The sequence below is a fragment of the Morus notabilis genome, unplaced genomic scaffold (assembly GCF_000414095.1).
Source record: "Morus notabilis unplaced genomic scaffold, ASM41409v2 Scaffold156, whole genome shotgun sequence".
NCBI classification, from domain to species: domain Eukaryota; kingdom Viridiplantae; phylum Streptophyta; class Magnoliopsida; order Rosales; family Moraceae; genus Morus; species Morus notabilis.
Genome location: NW_010361538.1, coordinates 213,149 through 225,802, shown reverse-complemented (window position 1 = coordinate 225,802; position 12,654 = coordinate 213,149). Strand labels below are relative to the sequence as shown.

Sequence of the window (12,654 nt, the reverse complement as noted above, 5' to 3'; positions counted from 1 at the left end):
GAAGGGAAGATAGCAATTCTCATTGTATATGTGAATGACATCATTCATGATGTCATTCACATATACAATGAGAATTGCTATCTTCCCTTCTAATGAGTGCTTAACAAAGACTGTGTGATTTGCCTGGCATTGTGAGTATCCATACTTCCTTACTGTCTTATTGAACTTGTCAAACCATGCTCTGGGAGATTTTTTTAATCCATAAAGAGACTTCTTGAGCTTGCATGCCTTATTTATAGTAGCGTGAGACTCAAAACCAGGAGGAGTATCCATGTAAACTTCTTCTATAAGGTCCCCATTAAGGCAAGCATTCTTAACCTCAAGTTGGCAGAGAGGCCAATCAAGATTTGCAGCCAAAGTAATACCCGAATAGTATTCAATTTGGCTACTGGAGCAAAGGTCTCTTGATAATCAATGCCATATGCTTGAGTGAACCCTTTAGCAACCAGCCGTGCTTTAAATCTGTCCACATTACCATCTGCCTTGTATTTGACAGTGAATATCCACTTGCACCCCACTGTACGCTTCCCATTTGGTAGCTCTGAAATTTCCCAAGTTCCATTCTTCTTTAGAGCCTTCATTTCTTCCCACACTGTCGTTTTCCATTCTAGAATAGACAGGGCTTCGTGGATGGAGTTAGGAACCTGCACCTTGTCTAATTCTGCCACAAAAGTATGATAGTTCGGCGACAATTGTTTATAAGATACAAAATTGTGAATTGGATGACTAGTACAAGATCGCACTCCTTTCCTTAATGCAATTGGACAATCAAGATCATCAATATTAGGCTTATCTATAATGTTCACAGGGCTAGTGTTACCTGATGATAGAGTCTCAAGAACTCTTGAATCCGGTTCAGCCTCTTGACGCTGCTCAGGAGGTGCTTGTTGCTCTACATCCTCTTGAGTTTTCTTCCTTCGGGAATATACAATGAACTCACCATTGTTGGCAGGTTTCGGATGTTGGATAGGAATTGAGGTTGGGAGGTCATCTGAACTAGTGTTTTCGGATTGAAAATTTGGGACAGACATGGTGGTGGTGATGGCCGGACCAGTGGTGGTGATGGCCGAACCAGTGACTGGGTCTGAAGGATGACTTGATGATGGAACATCTATGTCCCAAAGCTGGTATTCTTGTACATTCTCCCCCTGAATAGCTGATTTGGGAAAGTATGGTGTATTTTCAAAGAATGTGACATCCATTGAGATGTAGAATCGCTTTGTGACCGGGGAATAGCACTTGTACCCTTTTTGATTTGGGCTGTAACCAATAAAAATACATTTGAGGGATTTAGGATCAAGTTTGCTTCTGTGTCGTTGATGGATGTGAACAAATGCAGAGCAACCAAACACTTTGAATGGAATGGTTGAGAGAAGTCTGGACTTTGGGTAGGAAAGAAGAAGAGACTGACATGGGGTTTGAAAGTTTAGGACTCGTGAGGGCATTCAGTTTATGAGATGGGTTGCTGTGAGTACGGCTTCCCCCCAAAAATGTTTTGTAACGTGGGTGGAGAACATAAGTGATCTAGCAACCTCTAAGATATACCTATTTTTCCTTTCTGTCACCCCATTTTGTTGAGGGGTATCAACACAAGAACTTTGGTATATAATACCTTGATTTTGTAAGTATTCCCCGAGAAAGATTTTAAAATATTCCCTGGCATTATCTGTGCGGAATATTTGTATTTTGGTGTGGAATTGGGTTTGAATCATGGTATTAAAATTCTTGAAGATTTGTTCAACTTCTGATTTTTCTTTCATGAGAAATACCCAAGTAATCCTAGTATGATCATCAACAAACAACACAAACCACCTTGTTCCAGTGATGTTTTTAACCCGAGAAGGTCCCCATACATCACTGTGAATCATTGAGAATGAATGGGATTTTTGGTATGGTTGAATTGAGTATGAACTACGAGTGTGTTTAGCAAACTGACAAATATCACACTGAAAATCTTTTGGACTTTTATTGATGAATAATGAAGGAACAAGTTTTTGAAGGTAAACAAAGTTGGGATGGCCTAGCCTATAGTGCCATAACATGATTGCACTATCATTATTGGATTGAAAAACAGAACAAGAAAATTTTGTAAGTTGCTGGTTTTGCATGTCCGAATCTGCCATGTGAGATTGTTGTCCCCGTGGATGGTCATTCTTGAGAATATAGAGCCCCGAGTACATCCTAGCATTGCCAATCATCTTCCCCGAATCCAGGTCCTGGAATTTACAAGAGTTTTGGAAAAAATTAGCAACACAATTATGCTCATGAGTGAGTTTACTAATTGATAAGAGATTGCAATCCAAATTAGGGACAAGAAATACGGAGTTTAAGGTAAGGTCCTTTGATACAACTACGGATCCTTTCCCTATGACTCTTGAGCGTGATCCATCTGCAATCCTGACAGTAAAGTTCTCATTACAAGAACTATAAGTGGTGAACAACCTTGCATCTCCAGTCATATGGCCAGAGGCTCCTGAATCCACAATTCACGGTTTGTACATCTCTCGTGTTGTATTGAAGGCATTTAGGAGATTACCTTTATGAGCTAGAGACACGGTTCCAACTTCTGAGGAATTGGCATGGTGCGGGTTGATCAGTTTTTGCAGAATCTCCATTTGCTCTTTGTTGAACAGATTCTGCTCGGGTTGTGGAGGCTTTGTTTCGCTGGAGACGAGATTGCTGCGTCCTTCTCTGTTGTTTAGCCTTGCCGGCTTCCAATCTGCTGGCTTTCCATGAATTTTCCAGCAGTTCTCCTTTGTGTGACTGGGTTTACGGCAATGATCACACCAAGATCGTCCTCTCCTTGCTTTCGAATCTCCAGCTTGGTGTTGGGGCCCCTGAGCAATAAGGGCGGATACTTCTGGGTTGTGAGCAGCTACTGTAGGTTATTGAAGGCATTTAGGAGATTACCTTTATGAGCTAGAGACACGGTTCCAACTTCTGAGGTATTGGCATGGTGCGGGTTGATCAGTTTTTGCAGAATCTCCATTTGCTCTTTGTTGAACAGATTCTGCTCGGGTTGTGGAGGATTTGTTTCGCTGGAGACGAGATTGCTGTGTCCTTCTCTGTTGTTTAGCCTTGCCGGCTTCCAATCTGCTGGCTTTCCATGAATTTTCCAGCAGTTCTCCTTTGTGTGACTGGGTTTACGGCAATGATCACACCAAGATCGTCCTCTCCTTGCTTTCGAATCTCCAGCTTGGTGTTGGGGCCCCTGAGCAATAAGGGCGGATACTTCTGGGTTGTGAGCAGCTACTGTAGGTCCCATCATCACCCTCTTTCGGCTCTCTTCCATGCGGACTTCTGAAAAAGCTTCTCGGACACTCGGCAGTGGTTTCATCCCCATGATTCTTCCTCGAACTTCATCCAGTTCTTTGTTGAGTCCCAACAAGAACTTATAAAGTATTTTCTTCTCAACGATCTTGTATTTCATTCCATCTTCAGGACACTTCCAATCATGTTCTTCAAACATGTCCAACTGCTGCCAATTCCTTGTGAGGGTATTAAAATACTGAGTCACAGAAAGATCACCTTGACGCAGATCATGGAGAATGCTCTCCACGGCAAATAACTCAGATGAGTTATCGAAATTGGAGTATGTCTCTTTGGCTGCGTCCCAGATTTCTTTGGCAGTCCCACACAGTAGGAAATTCTCCCCAATCTCGTTGGTCATAGAATTGATAAGCCAAGACATGACCATGTTGTTCTCGGCCTTCCAAAGTTTATACTTTGGATCTTTTCCTTCCAGTGGTGTTGCTGCCCCAGAAAGATAATCTTCTTTCCCTTTTCCACAGACAAACATCATAACGGATTGTGACCAATGGAGGTAGTTTTGGCCATTGAGTTTATGTCCAGTAATGGACTGAATAAGGCCATCAGAGATGCCATTGTTGCTGGTGGTAACAGCTTCGGAGGAGGAAACCTCTGATGGAGATTGACTCTGGCGGCTCATTGTCATGCCGTACTTTGTCATCTATTTCAGGATCAAAGGAGGCTGCTCTGATACCATGAAGTTTTTAGGGAATGATTATTCTCTCATTGATAAAAACATGTATGTACAGCCCTACTTATACATTAGGTCTCTGTTCACCCTAACACTAATTACATAATTACTGATTTCATATAGAATCCGGAAATAAAGAATAAAATAGGAAACAAACCAGAAATTAAGAAACTTCCATAAATAGAGATATTGGGAATAATCCTAAATCTCTATATTCCTAATTTACTATTGTCAACTATTCTAGAATTTTCTTAACCGAGTATTTCTACAATGAGTTTTACAAAGGAAAAAACACAAGAAAGAGGACAAGGAGTCCTCAAAGACAAAACAAAAAAGGGTACAGAAAGCTATAAAAAACAAACAACAAAAAGGAAAAACTTTAAAAGACAGTTATGGTCATGTCATTGTCTATTGAAGGAGTTTGATTGTTTTTTGTGGGTTTTGCCGAGGAACTGTGCAGATTTGTTTGTGTTATCTTCCCCATCTGGTTTTAGTCACAGGGGGTCAATTTTGTGGAGGGTGCAGTTTTTGCCATTTTTTGGGGAATCTGGTTAAAAGAAATAGCAGTCTTTGTAGACCGCGAGGAAGATGTTATGGTCCTATGGGATAAAATTAAGTATTGGGTTTCATTGTGGGTTTACAGGGATAAAGAATTTGGGAAGCCGGTTTTCTCGGATTTTGTCAAGAGTTGGGCCCCTTATTTGTAGCCTTTCTCCTTTTTGTTTTCTGGTTTAGCTTTTGGATTTTTCAATTTTTGATTTTCCTGTGTAATATTGGAACCTGGTTTGATTTTCCTTTGTAATCTTGGAACCTAGTTGCTTTAGGAAAACTCTTCCTCCTTTCTCCCTGTTCTTTATTTTATGATCAATAAAGATCCCTATTTCTTAAAAAAAAAAAAAGGATTTGTTTGTTGACGCCCAAAGCAGGCCTAAAATTTAGCTTCCTCGAAAGTGTCATTTAACTCCAAATCTTTTCCTTCAAAAATTCTGATATTTCTCTCTATCTAAATCGCCCACATCAGTGACAGTACCATACTTTTCTAGAGAACTTTAGCCATCTTATTAGATTTGAAGCCCAGCATTTTCTCAATCAACAAAGTCTTGCAATGAGCAGGGAAAACCCACTCAAAACCTGCTTCAAGCAAAAGTTTCAGCCATAAATAATGCTCTGGTTGCCTTACATCAAAAAAATATATGTATATGTATAATATATTATTGAGAATGACGTATAAAAAATTAATTTTAAAAAACATATAACACTCAAAACTAGTCCAATGTCACAAATTCATTGCCACTTGATACAAATGAAGATCAAACTAACTCATAGAGGATTAGCATTAGGATTTTATACCTAAACCCTTGAAAAAATAAAATATATAAAAAGTATAACAAATGAAGATCAAACTAACTCATAGAGGATTAGCATTAGGATTTTATATCTAAACCCTTAAAAAAATAAAATATATAAAAAGTATGTCTTAATTTTATTTATATTTAATATGTATTTATTTACACAGTGAGGATCGATATAGGTTTGACTTTTTTTTACACAATCCATAACTGATTTGCATTTAGTCGGTTTTTACAAAATGCCAACCAATGCAACCCATAATTAATTAATTATCTGGACTTTACAGATTGGATTGGATTTGTTTAATAGGTTACTTGCAAGTTTTAAACACCCCTAGGCTAGTATGTATCTCAAGCATGCTAAAATATTGGCTTGATAGAGACAAAATAGCAAAGTTTCATGTCATAGGGACTTCATGCTTTTTATTTTTGTTTTCCGATATTCATGTTATAATTGATTTGACAATGTAGTATTTTTGTTCAGGCTCTAATTTTTATTTTTCTTTCATTACTGTTCTAGTAGTGTGGATACCTTATCCTCCCCTCTTGTATTAGTCTTTTACTGATCATTATGACTGAAATTCTTTTTTCTTATCGAAAAAATGTTATAATTGATTTGACAATGTATTTTAGTGTTCAGGTCATTGTTAAAGTCACTAATTCTTTTTAAGCAGTTAGCTGAGAAAATGATATATCTAATTATTTATGTTTTCTGACTGTTTTTCTAATAAGGCTTCCCCCTGCCTTTTCAGGGTAAATCCAAATACGAAATGTATAATTTTTGTTAACAGGATCATCACAGCAAGATCCTTGTCATGCATACTGCAAAGCCTCGAATTTCTGGCATTTTGGAATTGTGATTTGCTTGTAGGAATAAACTCTGGATTGAGGAATGTGTCACGCAAGACCATGAAAATCATTCTCGAGAAGTTCCGATCTGGAGATGTAATGTGTTGTATCTTCTTATTAACCACACATTATTCTGTACCAATGCATCTTAATTCATCTTTCCAACCTTTTGCTATATACTTTCTCTTCTTAGTTCTTCCATGAATCAAGCTTCTAGTCATCTTCCCCAACTACGATGTTCCAAAACTCAATGGAACACAACAATGTGCAAATATACGTTGTGTCCCTCGTGTGTTCTAGCTTTTTGTGTAATAGGCGTTGGAAAGTTCAACTCTTTCCTTTGGTTGTCAATATATTTGTATTTTTTTTCCATGACTTTCTTCTGATGGAATCCAAAAATTGAATCTTTTGGCTTATTTCTTTGGCAGTTAAATCTATTGATTGCAACTAAAGTAGGTGAAGAAGGACTTGACATTCAGACATGTTGCCTGGTGATACGATTTGATCTCCCAGAAACTGTTGCTAGCTTCATACAATCGAGAGGTCGTGCGCGCATGCCTCAGTCTGAATATGCATTTTTGGTGGCTAGGTGCCTTTCCAAAGCATGTGTTTTGAAAACAACAATTTGGTTCTTTTTTCTTTGTCTTGGCACTAATTGTTGATTTTCTTATGGTTGCAGGGGCAATAAAAAAGAGATGGATCTGCTAGAAAACTTTAGAAGAGATGAACGTCAAATGAACTTTGAAATTGCTCAAAGAACATCTAACGAGATATTTATAGGCTTGGAAGAAAAAGTATATAAAGTTGATTCATCTGGTGCTTCCATTTCTTCTGCATATAGTATATCATTGCTCCACCAATATTGTTCGAAACTTCCACATGATGAGTATGTCCCTCCGTTGAATATGACTTTTGTCTTTTGTTATCATACTTAATTATTTCAATCACTCTGAGAGATTTTGAATACTGTTTGACCATATTTTCAATGGATAAAGATAAAGAGCGTCAATGGTGTGGTAGTCTCTTATGTGCTTCACCCACCCATCCATTTTTAGTAGCGTCTAGGATCACTGGTGCCAAGTAGCATTGCTCATGTTCAAACTTCGACATGTTCCTGCAGGTATTTTGACCCCAAACCAAAGTTCTTTTTTCTTGATGATTTGGAGGGAACTGTATGTCATATAGTTTTGCCTTCCAATGGTCCAATTCATCAAATTGTCAGCACACCCCAATCTTCATCAGAAGCTGCTAAAAAAGATGCTTGTCTTAAAGCGATTGAAGAGTTGCATAAATTGGGAGTGTTTAATGATTATCTCTTGCCAATGCAAGATAAATCATATTTGGAGGGGCCAATGCTCAACTCTTCTGATTCTGACAACCATGGAGGTTTGGTCACAACTACTATTTATACTTTCTTTCTCTTGTTTATGTCTGTTATTCTACCAAATATTGTTGGTTTTGTTTTGTGCTAGATGAGGGTACCCGAGTAGAATTGCATGAGATGTTAGTTCCTGCTTTGCTTAAAGAGCCATGGAAAAGTTCAGATGTTCCTGTTTATCTTAACTCTTACTATATAGAATTTATGCCGAATCCTGTGGATAGAGTCTATAAAAAGTTTGGTCTGTTTCTCAAGGCAAATCTCCCAGTAGAGGCCGAGAAAATGGAACTTGAGCTTCATTTGGCTCGTGGTAGATCAGTGATGACAAAGCTGATCCCATCGGGAGTTGCAGAATTTTATGAAGACGAGGTAGAGAATTATGTTTGTGAAAAATTTTATGCCTATACCTTTTTTTAAGTATTTCTTATTTTTTCTGTAATTCAGATTACTTTGGCAGAGAAATTTCAAGAAATGTTTCTCAAGGTCATCCTTGATAGGATGGACTTTGTCCCCGAATATGTCCAATTGGGAAAGAATGACTCTTCTGAATCAAGCTCATCAACCTTCTACCTGTTGCTCCCAGTAAATTTTCATCATCATGAAAATACATTGAATATAGATTGGAAGATTATCAGAAAATGTTTATCATCTCCAGTTTTCAGGAGCCCAGAAAATATAGTAGCAAATAAAGTTCTTGTGTCAAAAGACACCTTGCAACTTGCTCGTGGTTGCAGAAGAAAAGGTGATATTGAGAATAGTTTGGTTTATGCTCCTCATAAGAAGGGCTTTTTCTTCATTGCCAAAATTGTCGATGAAAAGAATGGGCACAGCCCGTGTGAAGAATCAAGGACTTTAAGCTACATGGAGGATTTACATGAAAAGTAGGTAGAGTGACATCATGTGTTGATAGATTTTCTTTCGTTTTGTTTTGTTCTGCAGGACTCCTTGTCCCCTGTGGTACTCTTCTTTTTTTGCCGATTTAATATTATTCTCTCGTTTCTTATTACAAAAAAAAAAAAAAAAAAAAAAAACCGAAACTTATATGCACATTAGATAATTTTGTCTTTCTCTTAGCATATTATTAACTTTTTTTATATAGATACTCAATGATTTACTAAATAAAGAATATCAAGTACATCACAAAAAGGATATACTTCATTAACTCATCCAAATTGTACCTCGTTTACTTCAAACATATTGCAAAATGGTTATAAAAGTTTAGATTATAGTATTCATTGATTTCTTGTTTAATTCTGGGAGTCAGGTTTGACATCCAACTTAAATACCCTGAACAACCACTTTTGCAAGCAAAACCGCTTTTCTCTTTGCATAACTTGCTGCATAACCGGGGGCAAGACGAATCTGGTAATCTTTTCCTTTGATTTGGTTCTCATATTAGAGTTCTTTTTCTGTTGAGTAGTTACTATTCCTAAGTAGGTTGGATTATGTTAATTATAGTTAGTATATTGCTCCATGATTAACTGCGATTTGTATTTCTTATGTTCATAAACACCATACTTGGTTATTCAATATCTAAATTACTTGCTTGCAAGGGTTTTAGTTTTTATGTTTGGTTTGAGGATTTAAACAATGATTTGATTCATGGTTCATGGTTCGCTATAGTGTTTTCTCTCACAAAAAATACACGTAAATCGAAAATAGTTCTAATCACATGATTCTAATCCATGAACCAAACGTCTCCTAGTTTTTTTTTATTTTTCTTTGTTGGATAACAAAACTAAGAAGTACAGTGTTTTCAATGTCAAATTGTCCTACAAGCAGTGTCAGTACTCATCCATTAAGCCAAAGCAGCTTTGCCTGCTGTTGGAAAATGAAAAAATGAACCAAACTTCAATTGTACTATGAGTCCAACTTAAGTTAGTTTGATGAAGAGTGAGAAGGGGACTACAAAAATGTGGTTGTTTCAGTTTTTCTTCCTCTATTATTATTATTTTGCCTTCCTTAAGTCAACATTGTTTATCTGTTTTTGAAAACTGAAAAAGATGGACGAGTGGGAAAACAGTTTCTGATTAAGAGGGGTACAAACAAATTGAAGGGATAGCATGTCTACACATGTTTAATCGAAACTTGTATTGTTTCTACCTTTAACGAGTTATATTTTCTTTCATTTTATATTCTTAAAAAAAATAAAAAAAGAATAAAGCTTTCTGGCTATGATAAGGAGTGCATAAGAAACACAACTTTAATGATTTAGCATATAGACATGAGGTAGCTTGCATTATTAACCATGTGCGATATAAGAACGAAAAACTCAATAACTCGCATGGCATGCTTAGTTAGCTATCATCTTAAGCATGCTTAGGAGCTTTCATAACAGTCACAAATTACTTTCTTTTTCCCCTTGTCAGAATATCTTGTAAGAAAACTCTTTTTTTTTTTTGGTCGTTCTTGACGTCTATCAATAGTTTATGCATATTTCTTCTCCCTCTTTCTCCTTTTCTTCACTCCAATTGATTTTCGTAATATCATCTGTTTTTTACAGCATCAAGTCACCTAGATGAGTATTTCATCTATTTGCCTCCCGAGCTTTGTCAGCTGAAGATAATAGGCTTTTCGAAAGATATTGGGAGTTCAATTTCTTTGTTACCATCATTTATGCAGCATTTGGAGAACTTGCTTGTTGCCATTGAACTGAAGAATGAATTATCTGTTTCATTCCCCGAGGGATCTGAAGTTACTGTCTTGAGTGTAAGACATTACTGGATGATATCTAACATTAAGTGTTGGCTATTCATACACAGCAAATTGTTCTAATTTGCTTTAGGAAAATTGCAATGGATAAATGCTTTGGACACTTTTTATTTTTAAATAAATGGATAACATTTTTTCTGCTATTTTATGTCCTCTTTTAGGGTAAATTGATAATTTAATCATAATGAATCAACGATTTACCTGATATATTGACAGTAAAATGGTGATTTACCAAAAAGATACTTTTAGTAAATCAACAATTCACTGGATAGTAGATCAATAGAAAAAATTTAACTGAAATTTTCTGGAAAGGGATCCAAAATTTTGGTAATCTATGTAAACAAATAATCATCTCGTAGTGGCTTTTGTTATTGTCTAGTTAGACATGAACCTGATTTCCTACTAATTGCAGTAAATCTTTGTGTTAGGTTCTAGAAGCACTTACCACTGAGAAGTGCCAGGTGGGTTTCTCTCTTGAAAGGCTCGAAATACTTGGTGATGCTTTTCTCAAATATGCTGTTGCAAGGCATCTTTTTCTTTTGCATGGTACCCTTGATGAAGGTCAACTTACAAAGAAGCGGTCTAACATTGTCAACAATTTGAATTTATTCAAGCTAGCATGTAAGAGGAACTTACAGGTATGATTAAACTTTCAGGATATGGCTTTTATTTCCCAGAATTTATCTAAATTTATCATACTTCTGAGCACTACCAGTCTGGATTATGAAAGTCTTGTCTTTATGTCAGATCTGATGTAACTACTATACCTATTATCCAACCAATGATTTCAATTCTAAATTTTATTGTGAAAGGTCTCGTCCAGCATGGATAAAAGGTGTCAAACATTCCGTACTCCAGAACGCTGAGAAACTATTTTTTAACATAAAGTAATAAACACATGGATTGAATGGTGATCGGCTCAAGTAGCTTAGTTTTGTATTGCCAATCATCTCATATTCTCTCTCTCTCTCTCTCTCTCTCTCACACACACACACACACACACATTCACACAGCTTTTTATCTGTGTATCCCGAGCAACTCTCTTGTCTGTATATATGATAACTCTTGGCAAGCATGTTTCCCTTAATAAATCTACTGTTCCATTCTAGGGAAAAGATTCAGAAAGGAAACAAATGCCATTTGCATGTATGTTATTTCAACGTTAATAGTAGTAATGTTCCTTTTGTTTTCTTGTTTAAGGTATACATACGGGATCAAACATTTGATCCCTGTCACTTCTTTGCTTTGGGCCGTTCATGTCCAATAGTCTGCAATTCCGAAACGGAGAAAAATATTCATTCTAAATATTTGAACGGCGTGGTAAATAAGACAAATCTCAGTGAAGTCAGATGCAGCAAAGGTCACCACTGGTTGCATAAGAAAACAGCTGCTGATGTTCTTGAAGCTCTTATCGGAGCATTTATTGTTGACAGCGGCTTTAAGGCTGCAACTGCATTCCTTAGATGGATTAGCATAAAAGTTGACTTTGACGCCTCACAAGTCACTGATGTTTGTATAGCAAGTGCTATCTACAACCCACTTGCTGCTCAAATTAACATCGGAGCTCTTGAGAATTTATTAGGGTACCAGTTTGTCCACAGGGGTCTGCTTATACAGGCATTTGTTCATCCTTCTTACAACAGGCATGGAGGAGGCTGCTACCAGGTGTGTGCTTAGCACTTAGTTTTATTTTAAGGATTTGTTTACTCTAATTTTTAATGGATTGCAACAGAAAGGAAAAGGGTTTCAGAAAGAAAGAAGAGAAATAAGAATGGGAATTAAACGCTTGATTTAAATGTATATGTACCATAATAGGAATGTGAATTGCATTTCTAAGTAATTAAACTCATCAAAGGAAGGAGAAACACTCCTTCCATTCTCTTACTGTTGACAATATGCAAACGTGCCCTAAATGTTAGATAAGAATTCTTTCCTTATCACGCTTTGCTTGCTAATCAGAAGTTGCAGAATTTTGTATTAACAAACTTAAACATTGCTTTTGACCATCAGAGGTTGGAGTTTTTAGGAGATGCTGTATTGGATTATTTAATCACCTCGTACCTGTATTCAGTCTATCCAAAATTAAAGCCTGGTCAGTTGACAGATTTGAGATCAGTGTTCGTGAATAATCAAGCCTTTGCAAACGTTGCAGTTGATCGATCCTTTCCAACATTTCTCATCTCTGATTCCAGTAGCCTTTCTAAAGCCATAAATAAATATGTGAAATTTATCCAAGCGCCTCCATCAGAAAGCAGTCAGGATGATTGGCCAAAATGTCCAAAGGTACATTAATGAACTTATACTATTTATGTTGGCTTTATGAGAGAACAATTCGCTTATTTTGTGATCTCTTACTTTCCTCTTTC

The 12,654-nt window shown here is 36.7% G+C and overlaps 1 protein-coding gene across 3 annotated transcripts in view; it reads left to right on the top strand.

Moving 5' to 3' along the window:
• The window catches only part of LOC21406289 (dicer-like protein 4), a 23,771-nt gene that overhangs the window by 7,456 nt on the left and 3,661 nt on the right, over positions 1–12,654 (top strand). For all 3 annotated transcript variants that reach the window (XM_024166832.1, XM_024166833.1, XM_024166834.1), the window contains 11 exons: positions 6,102–6,294; positions 6,627–6,787; positions 6,878–7,084; positions 7,319–7,584; positions 7,671–7,945; positions 8,021–8,457; positions 8,841–8,941; positions 10,080–10,285; positions 10,717–10,926; positions 11,489–11,953; positions 12,299–12,571. In XM_024166832.1, coding sequence (XP_024022600.1) covers positions 6,102–6,294; positions 6,627–6,787; positions 6,878–7,084; positions 7,319–7,584; positions 7,671–7,945; positions 8,021–8,457; positions 8,841–8,941; positions 10,080–10,285; positions 10,717–10,926; positions 11,489–11,953; positions 12,299–12,571 — 2,794 coding nt within the window. The remainder of the gene's footprint in view (positions 1–6,101; positions 6,295–6,626; positions 6,788–6,877; positions 7,085–7,318; positions 7,585–7,670; positions 7,946–8,020; positions 8,458–8,840; positions 8,942–10,079; positions 10,286–10,716; positions 10,927–11,488; positions 11,954–12,298; positions 12,572–12,654) is intronic.